The 25,172-nt window shown below is 44.9% G+C and overlaps 1 protein-coding gene across 1 annotated transcript in view; it reads right to left on the bottom strand.

Moving 5' to 3' along the window:
* Positions 1–25,110, bottom strand: part of Arl3 (ADP ribosylation factor like GTPase 3) — a 47,738-nt gene extending 22,628 nt beyond the window's left edge. The window contains exons 1-3 of the mRNA XM_027407116.2: positions 24,956–25,110; positions 12,127–12,270; positions 3,696–3,812 (exon numbers count right to left, since the gene is read on the bottom strand). Coding sequence (XP_027262917.1) covers positions 3,696–3,812; positions 12,127–12,270; positions 24,956–24,958 — 264 coding nt within the window. The 5' untranslated portion in view covers positions 24,959–25,110. The remainder of the gene's footprint in view (positions 1–3,695; positions 3,813–12,126; positions 12,271–24,955) is intronic.
* Between the last annotated feature and the right edge of the window lie 62 nt (positions 25,111–25,172).

The raw sequence follows: 25,172 nt of genomic DNA, 5'->3' as shown, positions 1-25,172 counted from the left end.
CAAAGACAAATGTGGCATGATTTGTGTTGAGCTGGAGTTCCTAAGGAAAAAAAACTGACAGAAAGCCAATGTGCCAAGGAGCCTAAGGCAAAGTTCACACAGGCCCTTCACAATAGAACACAGGTGAAGACAATCAAGTCTGTCCCAGGGTGGCTGATATCCCCAGAGGAAGGAGGGAGTGTACACCCCCTCACCTCAGCAAACGGTCATACTAAGGATCGAGATAATTTGTCCAGCCAGGAATTCTCCCAACAGTCAGGTATGGAAAATGAGTGGCAGTCCAGGGCCATTCTGACCCAGAAAGCCATCGGGGGGCAGCAGGGGACAAGCATGGCCACATTCACCCTTGGCCATGAGTAGGTCTAAGCATATTAAGTCAGGCTACTGAGTTCATTAGGTGTGGAGAAATGTAGGGGGCCTCCCTGGAGGAGCTCCAGGATATGGAAATGGCTCAGAGAGGATGACTAAGGGTACAGGCGCTAATTACGTTAGCACCTCCTATTTGAGCTTTGTACCCAACTTTGATCTGTGGAGGGAAGTGATTGCTACAAATGGATGGAACCTTCTGTGCTGTTAGACAGTGATTATGTTTGACTTTAGTATCTTCCTAGTTGTGAACTTTTGGGGTCACCTGACCCTTGATGAACGGGTGACAGCCGACTTTCAGGGTGATTCACTAGGTTGTCTTTGTAAACCCACTCTCTGTTATGGTTCAGGATATTGCCTTGTCCTCCCATCCTCTGGAAAACCTTTTGTTATACAGATGATGTAATGCTAGCCTCTGAGTGTTCTGCAGATTTGGGAAGCCATGCAGAGAGAGACACCCAGGTGTGATGGCACCTTCCACCTTCCTAGCCCTGCTGGGCTGGGTTAGTTAAAAGGAAAGAAAAAATAAAATCCCTACTTGGGTGGAAAAGGACACTCCCAGAGGCCATAAGGTTATTGAATGAAAACCTGAGTGCCAGGGGTGGATTCCCCGCTATGAGTGTTGGCCAGGGAAGTCCCCGGAGGCCCCACAAACCATAAAGAACACTGTCCAACCTGCCTGCAGACTGAGCAGTGTGCTTTCGTGAGCTGTCACCCATGCTGGGGTGAGCTTTGGTGACAGGCATTTCTGCTCCTGTAAGTCACCCCTCACTCATACTCCTGTAGGAACCCCACTAAACTCATTGGCTCACCACATTGGATGTTGGTGGTATCTGTACTTTGGTCTGTCATAGGCTTCCATTTTGGGGTGAGTGGATATGTATGTTGCATCTCCCCAGGAAGTTTTGTTTTACAGCAGCTGTCTCAGCAGTAGTCTCCACTTTCTTAATAGTGCCCCTCATAAAAGAGAAGACTTAAATTCTTGTAAAGCCCAGCCCCCCGCCACTGTGTTTTTGGAATACCTAAAACCTAACCACCAAACCCACAGTCATCTATATGTCCTATGGTGTCTTCTAGAAGGTGTGTAGTTTGGGGTTTCTAAGATTTAATTTTCAGTCCGAGCATGGTGGCACACATCTTTAATCCCTTCACTCAGAAAGCAGAGGCAGGCAGATTTCTGTGAGTTCAAGCCAGCAGGGTCTACAGACTGAGTTCTAGGACACGTGGTCTCTGCAGAGACCCTATTTCAACACACGCACGCACGCACGCGTGTGCGATAGATAGAAATTAAAAATGCTAAAGCCCTGTTCTCCTGGAACTTCTCTGGTGAGAGGAGCAAGCATTAAAGAAATGAAACTATGAATGGAGTGGGGCCAGAGGCGTAGCTCAGTGGCAGAGAGCTTGCTGCCAGCATGTGTAAGACCCTGGGCTACAGAAATCTTTAGCACAAGAAAGAAAAAAAAAAAAAAGGAGCAAGAAGAAAAAGAAAAAAAGACAGCGAAAATAAAAGCACTAAAAGACACAGTAGCTGCAAAACACGTGGATAGTCAGGGACAATCTTTGGCACACTGAAGGCGAGGGAGCAAGAAAAAGAAAGTGAGAGCCATGGGTGGTGGAGCACAGCCGGCTCTAGCCTGTGGGTGAGCATAGCTGGCTCTGTGGGTGGAGCATAGCCGGCTCTAGCACGTGGGTGGCTGAGGCCAGTGGTGTAGAGGCTGAGGAAAGGGTGGAACCTGGAACAGGTGAGGCCTATGTGGAGGGTGGTGGGTCACTGAGAGCACGACCTCAAGAGCAACTGTGAGACCCTGGCCTCCTCCTCACTTTCCCTTTCTGTGTCCTGGCCACTTGGTGAACAGTGTCCCTCTGTAGTGCACTGCCTGCAACAGTGCAACTCTGCTATACACTAAAACAACAGACCATGGACTGAAACGCAAACTGGCCAGAGGAAACCTTTGCTAAGCTGATGTGTCAGTGATGTGCTTGCTTCAGCAATGGAGAGCTCTTAGATCATCCACCCTCCAAATGTCAGGATGCACCCGAATTCAATCTAGATTTTCCCTCTAAGTCACAGCTTTTGTGGTCTCATCTGATTTCAAGACTTCAGTTACAGTGCACGTACTGAATAATCTCACACGAGCATCAGGCTCACGCAGCCCGCTGCCTGTTTCAAGCCTCCCTGTAAGTGGAAGTCCCTCAAGTCCACCATGTCCCAAACCACGCTCCTCTCCTCAGCCACCCTTGTTCAGGCACAGCATTTCAACCTTCGGGAAGTGTATGGCAGTTCCTCTCACTCCAAACCAGACAACACAATTACTCCTGTAATCCTAACACTTGCGAAGCGAAAGCAAGGTGATTTCTGTGAGTTCCAGGCCAGTCTAAATTACTCAGAGAGACTCTGTTTCAAGGAAGGTGGAGGAGGGGGGAACCAAAATACCAACTGTGTACCAGTGGCACGGATCAGTAACCACAATAATGAGGGTGCTGGAACAAGGAGCATCAGGAGTTCAAGGTCATCCTCAGCTACTAAGTGAGTTTGAGGCCAGCTTGGGCAACATGAGACCCTGTAACAAAACAAAAATCACCAGAACTAAACCCTTCTGGTCCCTCACCTCTGACCCATCAGCAAGGCCTGTCCATCTTAGGGGTGAGCCTGGACCTCGTCCCATCCCATGTCATTGCAAACACCAATCTGTGCATTCTGCATGACAGTCCCATTTCTGCCTTTACCCGAAGCCTTTGACTGTGGCTACAGTGGTGACGTCAAATCACAAGCTACTACTTCGGAGGGGAGGGCTGGCATGCCCCACCCCAGAGTTTGTCTTTGCTCTTTTTTCTGTTGTTGTTGTTGTTTTTTTTTTTAGTTTGTTTATTTGTTTGTTTTTTGTTTTTATAGACAGGATTTCTCTGTGTAATAGCTCTGTCTCTCCTGGAACTCACTCTGTAGGCCAGGCTGGCCTTGAACTCAGATCTGCCTGTCTGTGCCTCCTGAGTACTGGGATTAAAGGTGTGCGCCATCACCACCTGGCACCTTTTACTTCTTTAACTGACAGAGAAATGAACCTGATCAAGACCCCTAGACTGTACCAGTCTCTTCTGGACATATGTAATTTGTTGGCTAATTTGGGATGACAAGGCCAGTTCGAGATCTTCTTTCTTCCTTTGCTATTCATACCATTGTGGTGATTAATAAACACTTTGCCAAGGTGCATATGGGCACAACACTGTCACAAGTGACAGCCAAACTTCTTGTACAAAGATGTTTTGTGCCCAAGCTTTGGCCTCTCTGGCCCTGCTCATGTGGTTCACTGTTAGCAATCAGGGTTACTCACGAGAATATCCGTGTTTTCAAAATAACTCCTCCAGTATGGCCTGATTTTCCTCTGTCCACCAATGTCCCATACGTTCAGCTTAAAACCTTGTGATTGTACACTTTTGATGTTAAAACCCTGAAACAAACGGGGAAGAACAAAATAAAACAAAACAAAAACATCAATTACTTCTTACAGTTGCATTTAATAGCTCACAAAAACTGGGGAGAGAACACGGGGCTTCAGGTATATAACACACATGATGCACCACTAAGCTATACTGCTCCATCTTTTTTTTGGGGGGGGGGGTTTTCGAGACAGGGTTTCTCTGTGGCTTTGGAGCCTATCCTGGAACTAGCTCTTGTAGACCAGGCTGGTCTCGAACTCACCGAGATCCGCGTGCCTCTGCCTCCCCAGTGCTGGGATTAAAGGCATTCGCCACCAACGCCCAGCTTCCACCTTTTCATTTTATTTTTATTTTTTTGGGTTTTTGAGACAGGGTTTCACCAAGCATCTCTGGCTGTCCTGGAACTCATTATGTAGACCAGGCTGGCCTCAAACTCACAAAGATCTACCTGCCTCTGTCTCTTGAATGCTGAGATTAAAGGCGTGCACCACCTCTGGCTTTCTTTTTATTTTATGTTTATGAGTGTTTGCCTGAATATGTCTGTGCACCACATGTGTGCAGTGCCCATGGAGGCCAGAAGAGGGCATCTGATTCCCTAGGACTGGAGTTACAGATGGCTGTGAGCCACCATGTGGGTGATGGGAATTGAACCTGACTTCTCTAGAAGAATAACAAGGGCTCTATGTAACCTGAGCTCTCTCTCCAGCTTCCATATTCCCAAATCTTTTTCCTCCTTCCCCAAGACAGGGTTTCTCTGTGTAGTCCGGCTGTCCTGGAACTCACTCTATAGACCAGGCTGGCCTCAAATTTATAGAGACCCACCTGCCTCTGCCTCCCAAGGGCTGGGATTAAAAACCTTCACTACCACCACCTCCTGGTGGCATAGAAATCTCTTTTTTAAAAATAATTTACTTGTATTTTATTTGCATTGGTGTTTTGCCTGCATGTCTGTCTGTGTGAGGGTGTCAGATCCTCTGGAACTGGAGTCATAGACAGCTATGAGCTGCCATGTGGGTGCTGGGAATTGAATCTGGGTCTTCTGGAAGAGAAGCCAATTTTCTTAACCAATGAGTCATTTCTCCAGCCCTCCACTCCTTTAAATAATTCATTTAACTTTATTTTATCTGCCTTGGTGTGAAGTTGTCAGACCCCCTGGAACTGGAGTTACAGACAGTTGTGAGCTGCCATGTGGTTGATGGGAATTGAACTCAGGTCCTCTGGAAGAGCAGCCAGTGCTCTTAATGCTGAGCCATCTCTCTAACTCAGGGCATAGGGAACTTAATGGCTACTTTTTACATTCATTCTAAAGTACTCTGCCAGATATGATACAAAGTGATACTGTTATTACTGCAAATGGCCTACTGTGGTAATAAAGAAGACACACTCACAAATGTTTCTTTCATTGGTAGAAGCATTGTTAATAATATCAAGGCTAACAGGCTACTTTCTGTCTGTCTTTTTCCCTGAGTGAAGTTCTCAATGGAATCTGGGCTAGACTGAAAGATGCTAAGTAGCAGACAGAGGATGGATCTCTGTCTTCCTGCTTCCCTTCTCAGGTACTGGGATTACAGGTGCATGCTACCACACCGGGCTCACATGGTGTTTTCTTTTCTTCTTCTTTTTCAAGACAGGGTTTCTCTGTGTAGCTCTGGTTGTCCTGGAACTCGCTCTGTAGACCTGGCTGGCCTCGAACTCTCAGAAATCTGCCTGCCTCTGCGTGTGCCACCACAGCACAGCCAGGCCGATATATATTTATTATAAATAATATACATACTAGGGCTGAGGTGTAGCTGGGAGTAGGGAGTTTGCATAGCATGTGTAGATCCTGGGTTCCATCTTTCCAAAGGCATGGAAAAATACATATTATGTATATGCACATAGGTATATTGCTAAGGAAAATGAGACGTGAGATTACCTATGATCAGCACAGACCCCTCCCCATGAGGCCTGCAGGACACTACATGTAAGTGACAGAACCCAGAAGCTGAAGCTAAAGACAAGAGAAAAGAACAGATCCTAAGTTTAGAGAAGACAAGCTCATCTGGAGGGTCAAAAGAAATGGCAGCGCACGCCTTTAACCCCAGCACTCGGGAGGCAGAGGCAGGCGGATCTCTGTGAGTTCCGGGACAGCCAGGGTGGACAGGGATATAGCTGGATTGTCAGAGGAGTGAGGAGGCAGGACCTGCTGGAAGGCATGTTCAGTCTCAGAAGCAGAGGCCTCAATCACAGACTGTGACGTTAAACTAACACCTGCTCATCTGAAACGACTGTAGAAGGCACCCCAGATGAACTTGAAAAGAAAAACTCCTGCAAGGCTTGGTGGTGCATGCCTTTAACCCCAGTACTCAGAAAGCCGATGGCAGGAGGATTGCTGCAAGTTCAATGCCAGTATGGTGGGCTACCTGGTGAGTTTCAGGATAGCCAGGACTACAGACTAAGACCCTATCTCAAAAAATAAAATGGATAAAATTAAATAAAGAGAAAGAAAAAGGAGAAAGGGAAAAAAACCCTTTGTTTTTAGGGCCGTTATTCAGAGTAAAACTTGAGGGAAGCAAGTCATGGCAACAGGGAATTAGTGGAGAAACAAACTAACAAGACCTTTGGGGCTCAGAAACAAGGCACTTCATGAACAAGAGGGGAAAAAAAATCCTCGTGCAAGAATGACAAAGGGAAACCAGGGCTTGAAATAGCCAGTCAATACTTTGCTACAACGTAAGTAGACTTCATCCAGAGTAACTGGAGTTATATGGATCTGGGGACATTTCCAAAAACATCTGCCTCACCTGGCAGCTTGCCAGCACTGCTGCCCAGCACCGCAGCCCAGCCTAGGTCAGTGGTCCTGGGAACACTGCCACTCAGTCCCATGGAGGAACACTCAGAGAAGACAACTGGAAACAGTGCCAACTAGCACTCTTCCAAATCACCCATGACTGAACAAATTAGCCGTTCAAGAAATGGCTTAAAAACTTAGCATAAAAGTGACAGTGGCTTCTTCATGGTGACTTGCTGACAAAACAACCTGTGTGTATCTTTTTTTTTTAAGATTTTAATTTATTTATTATGTATACAACATTCTGCTTCCATGTATGTCTGCACACCAGAAGAGGGCACCAGATCTCATAACAGATGGTTGTGAGCCACCATGTGGTTGCTGGGAATTGAACTCAGGACCTCTGGAAGAGCAGTCAGTGCTCTTAACCTCTGAGCCATCTCTCCAGCCCCTGTGTGTATCTTTCTTTCTTTTTATATCCCCCCCTTTTTTTTGAGACAGGATCTATGTAGTCCAGGCTGGCCTTGAACTCACTACATGGTGGCTGAGGATGACCATGAACTTCTGATTCTCCTGCCTCCATTTCTTAAATGCTGAAACTATAGGAATGTGCCACCATGACCAACTATGATTTGAAACTTCTATTCCTAAACAATGCTATTTATAGAGAACCAAGTGACAGCAAACTCTTTCTGGAACGAGGCAGAGAATAAATAGTAGTAAATTCTGTGAAGTGACCACATTTATCAACTCCTTAAACTTCTGCCTTTTTGTTTTTGTTTCATCAGTGCTAGGGATTGGAACCAGGGCCCTGCACAAGTTAGATAACACCTTCAACATAAACTCAAGCCAGTGAGATGGCTCAGCAGGTAAAGGCACTTGACACCAAGCAGGACAACTGAGTTCAATCCCAAGGACCCACAGGGTGGATGGAGAGACCGTAAGTTGTCCTTCAATTCCCATATGCTGTGATCTCTTGAATGTTCTGTTATGGCTATGCCTGCAGCTTAACCCAAAATAAACAAATGTAATTTTTTTTTTTTAAAAAAAGAACTTCTTAAATTTCTATAAATCAAGCCAAGGAAGGTGGCACACATCTTTAATCCCAGCACTTGGGAGGCGGAGGCAAGCGGTAAGGCTAGCATGGTTTACAGAGTGAGTTCCAGGACAGCCAGGGGTCACAGAGAAACCCCATCATGAAAAAAAACAAAACAAAAATAAACTTTTATTTTATTTATTTTTTTTTTTTGTAAATCAGATCCTCCACAAAATCCGTTAGGAAATTATTCTGAGAAAATAACAAATGAGTATAACATGCATACACAGATGTGTGTGTCTACAGGTGTGCATGTGTGTGCAAACCAATACATAAGGATGTTCAAGCTCACTCTGTAAACCAGGCTGGCCTCAAGCTCAGAGATCCACCTGCCTCTGCCTTCTGAGTGTTGGAATCAAAGGTGTGTACCACCGCCGCCCGGCTTCCAAGTCAACTCTTATCAGAAAAAGGATTTAATTTGGGGCTTGCTTACAGTTTTGGAGGTTTAGTTCATTATCATGGCAGGGCGCATGGTGGCACACAAACAGACATGTGCTGGAGATGCAATTGGGAGTTATATCCTGATCTGAGAGAGACAGAGACAGACAGAGACACAGACAGACAGACAGAGACTTGGCCTGATGGGTTTTTGAAACCTCCAAGCCTATTCCCAGTGACACTCTTCTTCCAAGAAGACCACATCTCCTAGTCCTCCTCAAATAGTGCCATTTCCTGGTGACTAGGCATTTAAATATATGAGCCTATGGGAGCCATTTTTATTCAAACCATCACAGGCATTACAAATATTTTCTTTTTAAATTCCAAAAAATTTCTTTCTTCTTTGTGTGTGTGTGTGTGTGTGTGTGTGGGTGTGGGTGTGTGTGTGTGTGTGTGTACATGCGCGTGTGCACCACAGTGTGCACTGGGGACAAGTTCTCTGTTTCACCATGCAGGTCCCAGGGATTGAACACAAGTTGCCAGGTTTGGCAGTAAGTTCCCTTATCCACTGAGGCATCTCTCCAGCTGCCATGTTCCTTAGTTTCTCAACTTTACTTATTTTTGCTTTCTGAGTTGACTATAGTAACAAAGACCTAGTGTCTTTTAAAATATTAAACAAAAATAGAGTAAGAGTATGTTTTCAGAGAGTAAGTATGAAAGTCAATACTATAAAACCAGTCGTCTACAGTACATCAAACAAAGGCTGAAGAACGTCTTGGAATGCACTGAGTTACAGAGAGAGGCTCATTTCTGTTTGTGCTGCCCCAGCCTCCACTGTAGACTCTGGCAAATGCAGTCTATTGCTAGTCCTAAGCCCCTAGCCCTTCTCTTTCTGGCAGAGATCCTGACACACTAATGTGTGTTTTCAGCCTTGTAGGCTAGAGTGCTATAATTTGCTCCTCCTTGGGCTATACATTAAATTTGTTCAGAAGCTGTAAAATTGCTCATTTGGTAGCAGTTGAAATGACTTTTCTGCAGAGTTGCGAATTGCTAAGACTCACAGGCCGTGAAGTACACACACCAGCACAGCCTGCAGCTCTGACACCAGGGGCTTACCACAGCCATGGACAGAAAATGGGAAGACCGGTTTACTGAAACCTCCAGCGCTCACACGTTTAAAGTGTTTTAAGTTTTAAGATTAACAGGCTGTCTTGGCTGACTTGGCCTAAAGTCAGGTTTCCTCAGGTTTTCTTACAGGGAAGGAGGCCTACAGAAGTCCTGTGGAACCCTCTGATCAGGACTTGCTTTTCAGTTCCCAGGTGTGAACACCACATTTACCTTTTGCATTTTGCTTGCTTGCCCCCTTAGGAAAGAGGAAGGTTGACAAACTTGGATTTAAAACCAACAAACCAGGCCAGGCAGTGTACACCTTTTATACCAGAACTTGGGAGGTAGAGGCAGGAGGATCTCTGAGTTTGAAGCCAGCCTGGTCTACAGAGCAAGTTCCAGGACAGCCAAGGATACACAGAGAAACTCTGTCTCAAAAAAGTAAAATAAGGGGCTGGAGAGATGTCTCAGAGGTTAAGAGCACTGGCTGTTGGCTGCTCTTCCAGAGGTTCTGAGTTCAATTCCCAGAAACCACCTGGCAACCATCTATAGTGAGATCTGGTGCCCTCTTCTGGCGAATAGGCATACATGCAGACAGAACACTGTATACATAATAAATCTTAAAAAAAAAAAACAAAAAACTAACAAAATAAATAAAACCAACATCATTTTTGGCTTTGTTTTTAATTTGAAAAACTGATACACAGCTGGACATCAGGCTGCAGGCCTGTAATCAGGGTACTAAGGAAGCTAAGGCAGAAGGAATTTGAGTTGGAGGCTAGCTTTGGCCATACTTGAGTTCAGGAGCACTCTGGGCTATATAGCAAGGCCTTGTCTTAAAGAATAAGCAAGTCACTCTCTTTCCTCTCTCTCCCTTCCGTTCCTCCAATAAACTTCTCACATTAAAAAAGAAAAGAATAAGCAAATAAAAAATGGGTATGTTTCATTCAGGATACTTTTCTTCCTTAAAAAAATTCTTTTTGAGATTTTTTTTATTCTTTTTTTAAAATTTTATTTTTATGTATGAGTGCTTTGTCTGCATGTAGGCCTACATGCTAGAAGAAGGTATCAGATCCCACTATATAAGGTTGTAAGCCACCATGGAAACTGAACCCAGGTCCCCTGAAAGAGCAGCCAGTGCTCTTAACCTCTGAGCCCTCTCTTCAGTCTGAGGTTTTATTTTTATCTTATTTTTTATGTGTACGGGTGTTTTGCTTGCAATGTGTCTTTGTACCCTATGCATGCAGCATCCAAAGAGGCCAGAAGAGTACAGTGAATCTCCGGGACTGGAGTTTGGATGGCTGTGGGCCTCCATGTGGGTGCTGGGAGTTGAACTCAGGACCTCTGGAACAGCAGCCAGTGCCCGGACCATGACCCATCTCTCCAGCCACTTTGTTTTCTTATATACATTCCTTGTGTCCACTTTATAACTAAAGATAAAATGTTTTGCTGGGCCGCAAGCATTCGAGGCAAGTGTTCTATAACTTAGCTACACTCCTGGCTCTGATTAGGGCCTTTGTTTGTTTGTTTAAAATTTATTTATGTGTACTTGTGTGTCTTCATGAGTTTATGTGCACCACATACATGTAGGTGCCAGTGGAGGCCACAAGGTGGCGCCAAATGCCCTGCAACTGCAGTTACTGGCAGTTGTGAGCTGCCATGTGGATGCTGGGAACTGAACCTAAGATCCTAAGGGCTCTAGCCCTGAACCATCTCCAGCCCTATTTATTTTATTCTTGGCTTCTTTGAACCAGGCTCTCAGTGCTCAGGAGCTCACTATATAGACCAGAATGGCCCAACCTTATGGTGATCTTCCTCCTCCAGAGCTGCAGGTGTCTGCCACTGTGCCCGGCTAAAACGAGACATTCTCTGAAGTCCATGCTGACCTAGAATTTACTATGTGGTCAAGGACTGTTAAATTCCTGTCACTCAGCCTCTGTCTTCCAAGTGTTGCAATTACAGGCGCTTACCATCACACCTCATAAAACTCACCTCCTGCACCATGCTGTGGCATGTGGGGTGTCTAAGTAGTAACAGTTTAGGCCTAAGAAAGATGATCGCATAAAATATAACTTTTTTTTTTTTTTTTTTTTTTTTTGAGAAAAGGTCTCTCTTAGAACTGGAGCTGTCCTAGAACTCACTGTTCCTTCCTCCGAGGGTTAGGATTAAAGCACGGACCTTTAATCATTTCATTTCTTCTTCTTCTTTTTTGATTAACCATTTTAAAATGTAAAGTTTGGTAGCATTAAATACATTCACACCGTTTGCATCCACCCCCAGAATGGTTTTCATTTTATAAAACTTGTCTCTACACAACAGGCAAAGCTCCTTGGTATCCCGCCCTCCCTCTGTAACCACTGTGCTCCTTCCTACCTCTGTGAGTTGGACTGTTCTGTTTCTGGGTGTGGGCCTAGCTTTTAACAGCTCAGCCATCTCTCCAGCCCGAGTTGGATTCTTCTAACTACTTCACACACATGGACTTTCTTGTATATGTATTTGAAATCTGATTATTCTTAGACAATATAGAATCTTCTCAAAAACAAACCTTAGCAATATATAAATTTCTACCTCCCTCAGATAGTAATGGTTCAATAGACAACTTGACATATTCTAGAGCCACCCAGGAAGAGTCTCACAGAGGGACTATCTTGATCAGGCCCGCCTCTGAGCGCATCTGCGAGGATCTGTAATGATTACATTAACTGAGGTGTGGTATAGGGAGGGGCTCAGTACAGATAGGCTGAGCTGTCTCTCTGCTCCCCACTTCGGATGTGTGACTCCCTGCCTCATCTGTCTGTCTCCCTTGCCCTCCTCACAATGGCGGACTACAACCTGGAATTGTGCGCTAAAATAAACTCTCTCTCTCCCAAGTTGCTTTTAGTCAGGGCATTTGATCACAGCAAGACATGAAACTGGGACAGCTATTTCCATCTTCCTTGGCTGACACGGCACCAGGAGCCAAGGGAGCGCTCACCTGTGTAGGTGTGATGTGGCTGATGTCTTCCGATGCAAGCTGCTTCAGCAGAGTCGTCTTGCCAGCATTATCCAAGCCCAGGAGAAGGATTCGCACCTCCTGGTCTGGTGCACTTTTCAATTTGCGCAAAATAGAGAGCAAGCCCTTGGACAATCATGAAAGAGACGGATTACCAGGGGGCAGTGACTTCGGTGTTAGCAGACATCAGAATGACTTCCTTAACAAGGTTCTCGGTCATGGAGAGCCTATTACTGCCCACTCTAAAGCCATCTGTTTCACTTGTTCCTTCCTTCCAAGTCTTAGCAGAAGTGTAGGAAAATGCAGCAATCTGGTGAGCAGCATGCTTATCCCTGCTCCTCCTCCTACCAGCCCGGCTTAGCCGTCATGCCAGATCTTCTGCAAGTGTGAAATGCCATCAAGCCCTGATGGACACTTAGACCCGAACGCTTACCGTATCAAACTAGGCCACTGCTCGCATTTCCCCTCACCAGAGCGAAGCTTCTCATCAAGTAGACAGATACTAGAATTACCCCCCAAGCTGGTACAGGACTCTAAGGTGGTGACTCTGCCAATAGCCTCACGCAAACATTGTGCAGGTTCCTAAAACCCGCTGGACTCTCGAGAACTGTATGGCAAGCAACATCGACCCCAAAGTGACACAGGGCACGGAGGGCAAGGATTCTGTGTGCTAAGGAGGGTGATGTTACAAGAGCAAACTACTGTGGCTACTAAGGTGGCCACACCAAGCCTATTCTCAGCAAAACGCTTAACTACAAAGAACGCTGTGCTGAGGTTTGAGCTCATGGAGCCCACTGTAGATCTGAGAGAAGCCTGGCTATTAATAGAGATTAAAGATGGTGAACTGGGAGGTGATAAGAGGAGAAAGGGCCAAGTGACGCAGACCAAAGCCCAGTTTCTAGGACGATGGCAAGATCACAAGAGTTCAGTCATTTAAAACAAGACTTGTTTTTTAAAGTTTTTTGAGGCAGGGTTTCTCTGTGTAGCCCTGGCCATCCTGGAACTCCCTCCGTAAAGCAGGCTGGCCTCAAACAGACAGAGATCTGTCTGCCTCCACCTCCAGAGTGTTTTCTAAGGTGCTGTACAAAGACATAAATAGACTGCATGAAATGCTAGCCGCCCTGTACACTTAGGGTCTTCTTGTTTCAACTTATGTTCATGACTTCATCTTTACAGGATAGTAATATAGATTATCCCTGTTTTTTTAAAGATTTTATTTAATTATTATGTATGCCTGAATGCCAGCAGAGGGCACCAGATCTCATCCAAGGTGGTTGTGAGCCACCATGTGGTTGCTGGGAATTGAACTCAGGACCTCTGGAAGAACAGTTAGTGTTCTTAACCTCTGAGCCATCTCTCCAGCCCTATTAGCCCTATTAGCCCTGTTTTTTTTCAGATGAAAAATCAGATGTAACCGTTAGGGAATTAATTATAAAATTATAAAATTATAAATCATGATCATGATTTAATCAGTGTTGTTTTTTTTTGTTTGTTTGTTTGTTTTCCGAGGAAGGGTTTCTCTCTGTGGCTTTGGAGGCTGTCCTGGAACTAGTTCTAGTAGAGCAGGTTGGTCTTGAACTCACAGAGATCCACCTGCCTCTGCCTCCCGAGTGCTGGGACTAAAGGCGTGTGCCACCACCGCCTGGCTTAATCAGTGTTTAAGTATTACTATTTTTTATTAATTTTGCTTTTTAAGATAGGGTTCTTCTGTCTGTCTTAGAACTGGCTTTGTGGACCAGGCTGGCCTCAAACTCAGAGATCTGCTAGCCTCTGCTTCCTGGATGCTGGAACTAAAGGTGTGAACCAAACATTATTTTTAATTATATGCATCCATGTGCATTCATGAGTATATGGACATGAATGTAGGCGCCTATGGAGGCCAAAAGAAGTCAGATCTCCTCAAGTTTCCAGGTCATTTATGTGAGTGCTGGGACCCAAACATGGGCCCTCTCCAAGAGTGGTCAGTGCCCTTAAGCCCTGAGCCATCATCAGCACTGAACCCGGGGCTTTGCCTGTGCCACGGACACATTTCCTCAGCCTTTCACCCTGCTTTCTTATTTAAAAAGGTGAGAAAAATTTCATGTGCTATTTATTTGTTCTGTCCTGCAGCTGACAATCTCAGAAAGAATCAAGGGCCAGGCGTGTTGATACTCATCTTTAATTATCCCAGCACTCAGGAGGCAGAGGCAGGCAGATCTCTCTGAGTTCAAGGTCAGCATGGTCCACATAGTGAGTTCCAGGACAGCCAGGGCTACATAGTGAGACCCTGTCTCAACAAACAAACAAACAATTAAAAGATGGCACAGTTTTAAGGGTATATAATCTAATAGCTCAGCCAGCGTAGAGGTTCCTTCAAGCCGAGTCTTAGAATTTAGAATTACATAAAAAGGTTGTGTTTGCAATTCATACTGTACCAGGCAAAGATTCAATCGAGTTTGTTGACAAAGATCAAATAATATTTCTCTGAAATAACTCTCAGCAGTTAGGAATTAGGACAACGGCATGGGAATAAGCAGGCAGGTCAGCAACCTCCCCAGCTCTGTCTCCTTTGTGGCATCTGAGCTGGCCACTGATGACCACATTAGCTGCTCTAGGCCTTGAGTTTTTTCAGCAGTAAGATGGAAAATGTAGTCTAAGACAGACAAACGTTATGCCAAAGGTTTAGGAAAAAGCTGAATCGATTTGAAATGAACAAAAGACAAGCAGTGTTTTTTGTTGTTATTTAAGGAAAGGCATGGTTTTGCCTCTGTTTTCATCTCATTTAGCCCTGGCGACTTCGATTCCAATCCTTCTTCAGACCGTATTTATGAGAAGTCTCCTGGGTTACTATTGGCTGGAAACACTTGACCTTCATTTAACTTTTATAGGAACCTGAACAGGAGGGTCACAGAGTATAGACTAGCTGTTCCAGAAAAAAACAAGACACAACAGAGAGGCTGGGACATTGTACAAGGCACTCACAACCAACTGCTCAACAAAGTTGTCTCTCGGTTTTTCATTAGCTGTACTGAAACCATTAATTTCTAATGCACCTTTTCAGACCCCGAAGGCCAGGAATATAAAAGCACCAAGAATGGGGGAAAACATTGACTTACTCATCCCAAGTCCCTGACTGGATACAGGAAGGGTCCCATTAGCTCCTACCATACACCCCAAAATGGAATTCATCAAATTAACATACTAAATGCTACAAGTAAAACTCCCATGCATTACCTCCCTAGAGTAGAAACTGTCAAGGAAGTATAAACATTATTTGTTGTCTACAAAGTTTAAAATTAGCATTTTCAGTTCTCATCAAGTGCCTCCTCAACTAAGAAATCACTTGAATAGGACCAGAGAGGTGGGGCAGAGCTAAGAGAATATACTTCTCTTGCAGAGGACCCAGGTTCGAGTCTTGCACCAACGTGGGTTGGCTTCAAGCTGCTTGTAACTCCAGCTCCAGCAGGATCTGATCCTCTGGCCTCCTAGGGCACCTGCACCCATGCACATACCCACATAATTAAACAAACAAAAAGTAACTCTTAAACAAGGAAAGGAGTCACTAGATATACATACTATTGCCTGGAGATCAAGTTTTTCCTACCTACTCAGAACATCTGAAACTGAACAATTAAGGGAAGAATACCGATTCTTTGTTGCAGCATCCCACTGAAGTGACAGAACTTCCCTCCTCAGGAGACAGGCTGAACCAGGGCTTTGCACCTTAGTTGGGCATGCTACTGCAAGCTTCATCCCTAGTCCGGCCTTTATTTCCCTATTTTGTTTTGTTTTGAGAGTGGGTTGGTTATGTAGCCCTGGCTGGCCTCAACAGGAATCCTGCCTCTGCCTCCTGGGTGCTGCTGCGATAAAAGTGGGCATCACCACACCTGTCCCCGCTCCCTTCATTTCTAGTCATTAAAGGAGTCTGGCCCAGAGAAGAAGTAAGTCTTTCTAACTATGGGCACTTCTTCTTAACCTAACAGGACAGAATATACACTTTCTTGTATTTTTTTTAGTTAATTTATTTTTATTTTATATGCACTGGTGTTCTGCCATGGATGTAAGGTCCCCTGGAACTGGAGTTACAGACAGTTGTGAGCTACCATGTGGGAGCTGGAAATTGAACCATGGTCCTCTGGAGGAGCAGTCAGTGCTCTTAACCACTGAGCCATCTCTCCAGCCCCATATACGTTTAATCTCTAATGAACACTCTTCCTTATTAGGCAGTGACATCAGATGCCTCACACGTAAGTGAAATGACACAGAAAGCGAAAGTTCAGCTAATGCTTTCTTCCTTCCAATAACACGATAAACAGCATCTCAAGCTCGGCCCAGGGAACACAAGTGCAACAGCACACTGTATTAGCCCAGGATGGAGGGCAGGATCTCAGGATTACCAGGTCCTGCTAAATAGGGAGAGGATATTTACAGCTAGCAGGGTAGCAGGGTTCTGCCCGAAAGGTACACAGTAATCGGATTTAAGAGGCTAGATGAAACAGAGCAGAGTAAGTCCACCCTGCTCTTGTGTGTCTCCCTGCCATGCTGTAGCAAATGAAAGGATGCAGTCATTAAAAGTTAATTTATGATACGGACGAGTTGTACTGTAGAAAGACAATGAAACTAATTTTTTTTTGGGGGGGGGTTTCGAGACAGGGTTTCTTTGTGTAGCTTTGGAGTCTATCCTGGCACTTGCTCTGTAGACCAGGCTGGCCTCAAAATCACAAAGATCCGCCTGCCTCTGTCTTCCGAGTGCTGGGATTAAAGGCGTGTACCACCAACGCCGAGCGAAACTAATTTTTTTTAAAGATTTTATTTATTTATTATGTATACAACATTCTGCTTCCATGTATATCTGCAGAAGAGGGCACAAGATCTCATCATAGATGGTTGTGAGCCACCATGTGGTTGCTGGGAATTGAACTCAGGACCTCTGGAAGAGCAGTCAGTGCTCTTAACCACTGAGCCATCTCTCCAGCCCCGGCGAAACTAATTTTTTACAGGGTAATTTTGACCCAAATAACCATTCACTCAACCCTCTGGAAGCAGAAGAGTGAGCAAAAGGGATGTAATGTCCACACAGGATGCATGAGCCCAAGACACCGAATCCAGTAATGAGAAAAAAGACTCCAATAGACTGTGTGCACACACTGCCAGCTCAGGCATGCACAAGTTATCTGTACTCCGGGGGCAGAAGCATTCTGACTCAGCCACAAAATATTTAAGCAAACTTTCCTACAACCAGATCACCCTCACCCTAGCCCTGTGCTATGGAATACAGAGTTTATCCATCTGCATCGTTCCTTTTTTGAGGCAGATCTCTCGTGTAGCCCTGGGTGTCCTGGAACTCATGCTGCAGACCAGCCTGGCCTGCCTCTGCCTCTGCTGGAATTAAAGGTGTGCACCACCACACCTGACTTGGATTTCAGAAATTTATCTGCCTCAAAATCTGTTTAAACTCAACTCATGCCAGAGGCATAGTGCTCTGACCCCAAAAGACACAAACTAGGTCATTCAAAGAAACCAAAGTGGAGGGGGGTGGTGGGAGGAATGTACTGACATATGGAAAATCTGTACAGCCGAGAGGAACAGCTAAAGTTTAAGTACTGGGACAGCTAAGCAGTTGAGTACAAGCCCTTCCTAAATAGCTTAAACGGGACAGATTTCAACCTCATTTCACCTCTCAACAGGGTCCTACTGATGTGAAAGGGAGAACCTCGAACTCTGTCTTCTTCTTTGCAATCGTTTTTTTTTTTAATTATATTTGTTTACTTATTTCAGGTGTGTGCACTGTGTATGTGTGTGTGGGTATGTGCTTAGTACGCAGGGCTGGTGCAAGGCAGCAGAAAGCCAGTGTGAACCAGTGCCCTCCTTCTGAGGCTTGGTGACCAGCCTTGCTCACTGAGCCACTTCGTCACCACTCAGACTCTACCTTCTTTCTCCCAGCAGAGTCCTGATGGCTGTATGCACTAAGCCGCCCTGTGTGAGAGACCTGCCCTAGAGTTAGTTCATTTAGACAATGAGCGCAATGATCAAAGCTGATGAGAAACACCAAGAGGTGATGCTGTAAGGCAGGACACACAGAAGTCACTCAAAACAAGTTACCTTCTCTTTTTAAAGGAAAATAAATGTAGCCAGGTGTTGTTGGCGCACGCCTTTAATCCCAGCACTAAGGAGGCAGAGGCAGGCGGATCTCTGAGTTCAAAGCCGGCCTGGTCTACACAGCGAGTTCCAGGACAGGCTCCAAAGCAATATAGAGAAACCCTGCCTCCAAAAACCAAAACAAACAAACAAACAAATAAATGTATAGAGCTGGGGATAAATACTGACAATTCTGTATGTTCTTTTCTTTCCTTTTGAGGCTGTGTGTGGGAGGGGATGGGTGTGTGTGTGTGTGTGAGTGAGAAAGAGAGAGAGAGAGAGAGAGAGAGAGAGAGAGAGAGAGAGAGAGAGAGAGAGAGAGTGCATATACTAAGGATTAGCTTGGTTTTAATGATCCCAGCACTCAGGAGGCAGAGCGAAGTAGGTCTCTGAGTTAGAGGCCAGCTTGGTTACAAAGCGAGTTCAAGGACAGCCATGGCTACACAGAAAAACCCTATCTCAATGAAAAAACAAAAAACAAAAAACCCCAAAAACTAAAAAACCACGGATTCAACCTTGAACATCCTAGGTGAGAACAAACATTTCCATTGAACTATGTACCCAGTCCTTTTAAAAACCTCTCTCTCTCTCTCTCTCTCTCTCTCTCTCTCTTTTAGATTTTACTTATTTATTAATTATATATACAGTCTATACAGTTTTCGTCCTGCATGCACATGTGCCTGCACATCAGAAGAGGGCACCAGATCTCATCACAGATGGTTGTGAGCCACCATGTGGTTGCTGGGAATTGAACTCAGGACGTCTGGAAGAACAGTCAGTGCTCTTAACCGCTGAGCCATCTCTTCAGCCCCCTAAAAACTTCTTTTTATTTATTTATTATACACACAGCATTCTGCCTGCATGTATGCCTGCATGCCAGAAGAGGGCACCAGATCTCATTACAAATGTCTGTGAGTCACCATGTGGGTGCTGGGAATTGAACTCAGGACCTCTGGAAGGGCAGCCAGTGCTCTTAACTTCTGAGCCATCTCCCCAGCACTTAAAAACTTTTTTTATTTTTATTTTTTATTTTAGGAGGATTTACTTTTCCTTGGCCTTAAACTCAGCCTTCCCTCATCGAGCTTCAGAAAGCTAACATTACAGGAATGAGCCATTATGGGTGACTATGGGTGTATTTTCTTTTTTTAAAGAAAAACATTTATTTTATGTGTATGTTTGTAAGCCTAAGTATATGGATGGACATCACATGTATGCATGAAGCTGCAGAAGTCAGAAGAGAGTGTCAGATACCCCGGAACTAGGGTTAAAGGTGGCTGTGTGCTGTTGTGTGTCTGTGTACTATTGTTGTGTGTCAGTGTGCTGTTGTGTGTCTGTGTGCTGCTGTTGTGTGTCTGTGCTGTTGTTGTGTGTCTGTGTGTTGCTGCTGTGTGGCTGTGTGATGTTGTATGTCTGTGTGCTGCTGTTGTGTGTCTGTATGCTGTTGTGTGTCTGTGTGCTGCTGTTGTGTGTCTGTGTGTTGTTGCTGTGTGGCTGTGTGATGTTGTTGTGTGTCTGTGTGCTGCTGCTGTGTGTCTGTGTGTTGTTGCTGTGTGTCTATGTGATGTTGTATGTCTGTGTGCTGTTGTGTGTCTGTGTGTTGTTGCTGTGTGGCTGTGTGATGTTGTGTGTCTGTGTGTTGTTGTTGTGTGGCTGTGTGATGTTGTGTGGCTGTGTGTTGTTGCTGTGTGTCTGTGTGTTGTTGTTGTGTGTCTGTGTGCTGCTGCTGTGTGTCTGTGTGATGTTGTGTGTCTGTGTGTTGTTGCTGTGTGTCTGTGTGATGTTGTGTTCTGTGTGCTGCTGTTGTTGGTGACTATGTGCTGTTGTGTGGCTGTGTGCTGCTATTGGGTGGTTGGGTACTAAGAACTGAACCTGGGTCCTCTGAGAGAATGGCAAGCTCTCTAACTAGTGAGCCATCTCTCCAGCTCATTCTCTCTTATTTTTTCATGTCCTTTTCATTACTACTATTACTATTTTGGCTTTTCGAGACAGGGTTTCTCGGTGTAACTCTGGGTGTCCTGGAACTCACTCTGTAGACTAGGCTGGTCTTGAACTCAGACATCCACCTGCCTCTGCCTCTGCCCTGAGTGCTGGAATTAAAGGTGCGGGCCACCTATTATTAGCGGTGCCCAGCTATTATTTTTGAATTTTATGTGTATGAATGTTTTGCCTGCATGTATGCAGGTGCACTACTTAACTGCTGAACCATCTTTAGTGCTCCTTTTTTAAAAACTATATTTTTTCACTTAACTATTTTCTGGCCCCCCAAAAAACATAAATATGATTAATACTCATCAAAAGTCATGCATGTATGATAAGTACATGTATGATAATTACATGTAAGTAGGAAGTAGACCATAAATAATTGCTGGATTGAGTTCGTGTCAAATAACAGTGATTAGTATGTGCTAAATTACCAAGAATGGTAGAGCACTTGCCTAGAATCCCCCAGTGAAGGACTGGGGAGATGGCTCTGCAGTTTAGAGCACTTGCTGCTCTTTCTTATTATGTTCTGCCTGCATGTATACCAGAAGAGGGCACTAGACCTCATTACAGATGGCTGTGAGCCATCCTGTGGTTGTCAGGAATCTCTCCAGCCCCTGTTGCTTTCTTGTAGAGGACCTGGGTTCCATTCCCAGCAGACAGATGGTGACTAAGAACCATTCATAACTCCACTTCCAGGGAATCAAATGCCGCCTTCTAGCAGGCAAAACATTCATACACATATAAAATAAGCATGTATGTATTTTATATTTGTATAAATATATATGAATAAAACACAGATATACATAATAAATCTTAAAGAGAGAGCGAGAGAGAGAGAGAGAGAGAGAGAGAGAGAGAAAGAGAGAGAGAGAGAGAGAGAGAGAATGTGATTCCAAGGCCAGGGTAAAACAGCTGATCCTAAATGTTCAGGGAAGCTCAGAATGTTTTTTGTTTCAGTCACTCAAATTTAGAAAGAAAAAAAAAATCACATAAGGTTTTTGTTTTTGTTTGTTTTTTGAAACAGGGTTTCACTATGTAGTCCTGGCTGTCCTGGAACCTGCTATGTAGACCAGGCTGGCTTCGATCTGCCTCCCAAGTACTGGGATTAAAGGGGTGTGCTACTATGTCTGGCAGAGCTCACTTTTCAATTGTATAGTTAACCACAGGACTCATGGGCTACTCTATGTGACATACTTAATCATGACACTGACCCTTTAAACTCAGTGCTCTACTTCCAGTACTAAGAATAACTTACACTTCTGAAAAAAAGGAAAAAAAAAAAAAAAAAAAGGATTTGTGGGCTGGAGAGATGGCTCAGCGGTTAAGAGCACTGACTGCTCTTCCAGAGGTCCTGAGTGCAATTCCCAGCAACCACATGGTGGCTCACAACCATCCATCCGTTATAAGATCTGGTGCCCTCTTCTGATGTGCAGATATACATGGAAGCAGAATGTTGTATACATAATAAATAAATAAAATCTAAAAAAAAAGGATTTTAAAATCAGACAATCTCAACTAATTTGTCCTAGTTTCTTCTCTTTCTCTCTCTCTCTCTCTCTCTCTCTCTCTCTCTCTCTCTCCTTCCCTTTCCTCCTTTTTTTTTTTTTTTTTTTTTTTTTGAGATGGAGCGGTCTTACAATACAGCCCTGGCTAGCCTGAAACTCACCATTGAGAAACTAGGTTGGCCTCTTGTTCAGATAACTACCTGCTTCTGTCTCTTAAGTGCTGGGACTAAAGATGTGGACCACCACATCCCACAATCCTAGTTTCTTATTGTTTACTTTAAAAAAAATCTGTTTGGGGGCTAGAGAGCTGGCTCAGCAGTTAAGAGCACTGGACTGCTGCAGAGGACGTGGGTTCATTCCCAGTACCCATAGGGCAGCTCACAACCATCTATAACTCCAGTTCCGAAGGATCTGGAACCTTCTTCTGACTTATGAAGGTATCACAGAGTCATGTGGTACACATACACACATGTGGGCAAAATATTCACACATAGAAAATAAAACAGAAAATAAAGAAAGCACGTGCTCTTGTAGAGGGCTGGGGTTCAATTCTCAACAGCCACACGGTGGCTCACAGCTGACTGTAGCTCCAGGGGATCCATCACCCTCTTCTGACCTCCTTGAGAACCAGGCTTTCCCAGAGTGCACATACATGCTCTCAGGCAAAACACTAAGACATGTCAATTTTTTTTTTTTTTTAGATTTATTCTTGAGCATTGAATACTTTAGTGGTATCCAATAATATTATATGTACAAGGTCAATTTGTTATATACTTATGTACAGTGCCAATTTGCACCTAGAAACATGTGCAGTGGTTTACTTATTATGACCTATAATTATAAGTTAAGCAATTGTGAAATGAAACAGTCCACTCAATTGATAAACTGAAGAAAGATAGACAACTCTGATGTTTCTCATCTATAAGAAATCTCATTTTCTCTTGGTCTGGCATGTGGCTTTCTTTTAAGGGAATGGTATTTGGAACAGGGTCTCCCTGTAGCTGAGGCTGACCTGGAACTAACTGTAGCCCAGGATGGCCTCTTAACTCATGGTGATCCTCTTAATTTAGCATCTAGAGTCCTGGGATTATAAGCATGAGGCACCACACCCAGCCCGGTATGCCTTTCAAATCGCAGTTCTAATTATTTTCATTAGTTTTAAATTTATCTATTTCTTATGAGACAGAGTCTCATGTGGCCAAGGTTGGCTCTGCATTCCTGACCCGCCTCCTTCTACCTCCCAAGTGGGGAGGTTATAGGTGTGAGAAGCCATGGCCACTTTCTCAAATCCATTTATTTTCTGTGTAAATATTTATATCTGTACTCATTTATTAAGATAAACTTAGCCTGTAAATGGACAGCTCATGTACAAATAATAAAAAGAAAACACTTGTTAAAATCTGTTTAGCCTGAGGTTAGAAATAACTGTAAATGTAACAAGTGTGAGATGTGATTGACAACCTTAGATTAAATAATTCTACTTAACAATTTGACAATGTAAATTTATTTATTTTTTTGGTCAAAATTTGCTTGTTTAGTAATTTGACCATGAGTTTGAGGCCAGCCTGGTCTACAGAGCTAGTTCTAGGTCAGCCAAGGCCACACAAAGAAACCCTGTCTTGAAAAACAAACACACACACACACAAAACTGACCAAAAGTAGATGTGTAGTGTCGTTTTCCTCCTGGACACCTATTTTCTTCTTTTTTTTTGTGACCAGGTCTCATGTACCTACTCCTGCCTGCCTGGCTACTATGTAGCCCTGAAGCTCCTGCTTCCATCTCTGGAGTGCTGGGCAGGCACTACCATATTACGTTTTATGCAGAGCTTTGTGCCTGCTAAACTAACCTCTACCACCTGAACTATACCCTAGCCTTCTCTTCTTAAGACAACAGAAGTAGTTCAGTATTTTCACAAAAATAATGAGGGGTAGGGGGAAGCAAAAGAAACTGGTTCATAGCAGTCAGTAAGCCAACCAACCTGCTCTAAGTGCCTTAAGTTTTCTTTGACTAACTCTAAAAGTTTTCATTTCCCCTTAATTTTATTTTTTACTCTCTATCTACAGCATACCAATCAACAAGGAGAGCTGGATAGTCGCTCAGCAATACTGACACTCTTCCAGAGGAAGCGTTCACTTCCCAGCATCCACATGCTGGCTCACAGCCATCTCTAACTCCGATTCCAGGAGACCAAAGCCCTCTTCCTGGCACACACGTGGTGCAAAAAATTTATGCGGGCTAAACACCCATACACATTAAATAAAATAACAATTAAAAAAATCAACAAGGAACGGAGTGTCCCCGGTTAAATCCGTCACATACCGTAACTTGCAATTTGGAAAAGCCTTATAATTATGGCTAACGGAGAGAAGGCTTGCTTCAAACTGACGCCCACTCTTAACAGTTTCTCATTCTTTTTAGTTTGAGGTGCCTTACTGGAAGGAAGACCTTTTGTGCGGCCACATGCAAAAGGACGCTGCAACAAGTTTGAAGGAAATGCTAAGACACGGGAGGCTAATTTGCTTCTATTAACATGAAATAGATACGGAAAGAAAAATCGCTCATCAACAACCATTAGACCCTGCAGAACTTTCAGCAGGAGCGCACCCACCACGGAGACGTGAATCAGGCATCCATTCCCAGCCGCATCTCTTTTTGTCCTGGGACTTGGTCCCAGCACACCTCACTCAGAGACGGCGAGCATCTAGGAAAACTAGGTTACATCTCCCTGGTGCCGCCAGGGTGATCTCAAAGACAGTAGCATCGCGCCTCTGCCACTTCTGTCCGGGTTTCAGACGGATCCTACGGTCCCGAGGCGCCGAGAAGTCGACTCTGCAGCAAGAGCTAAGCCTGTGTGTCTGGCCTGATCTCCTCACCTCCCCGGAGCCGCCTTCATCCCATCCCAGTGCCCGGAGTGAAGATGGAGCCCAGGCTCCTTCCCCGCCAGCCAAGCATTCTGCAAGTCCCTTCCCCAAGCCTCGGACCCATCGCAAATCCCTCCTTCCTCCCAGGCCTAGGCCTCTCTCCAGGGCCCATCTCTGGGGTACCCCTTCGCCCCCGAAACCGATCTAGAACCCTAGTGAGCAAGGCGAGCGCCATCCTACGTCCCCTAAGCGCAGCGCCCTGCCTTGGGCCTGGGGACAGGAGGCGAGGGTGTGGTGGGGGGTGACTGGCCAGCTCCAGAGGGATCGGGGGCCCCCACACTCACCATCCTCAAGCCGAGTCCCTCCTCCTCCTCCGCCTCCTCCTCCTTCTGCCTCCCCCGTTACCAGGGGTAACTGCTGCGGCGCCGCCCCTGACGTCCCTGGCACGCACAGCGGAGAAGCAGAGCAGCGGGATGGGGCGGGGTTCTACTCCTCTTTACCCAAAGTGCGCAAGCGCGCCAAGGCGCTCGCCCACTGCGCAGGCGGTCTTGGGAGCGGCGG

Source organism: Cricetulus griseus, chromosome 3, assembly GCF_003668045.3.
Source record: "Cricetulus griseus strain 17A/GY chromosome 3, alternate assembly CriGri-PICRH-1.0, whole genome shotgun sequence".
NCBI classification, from domain to species: Eukaryota; Metazoa; Chordata; class Mammalia; order Rodentia; family Cricetidae; genus Cricetulus; species Cricetulus griseus.
This window is presented reverse-complemented; position numbering and strand designations above follow the sequence as displayed.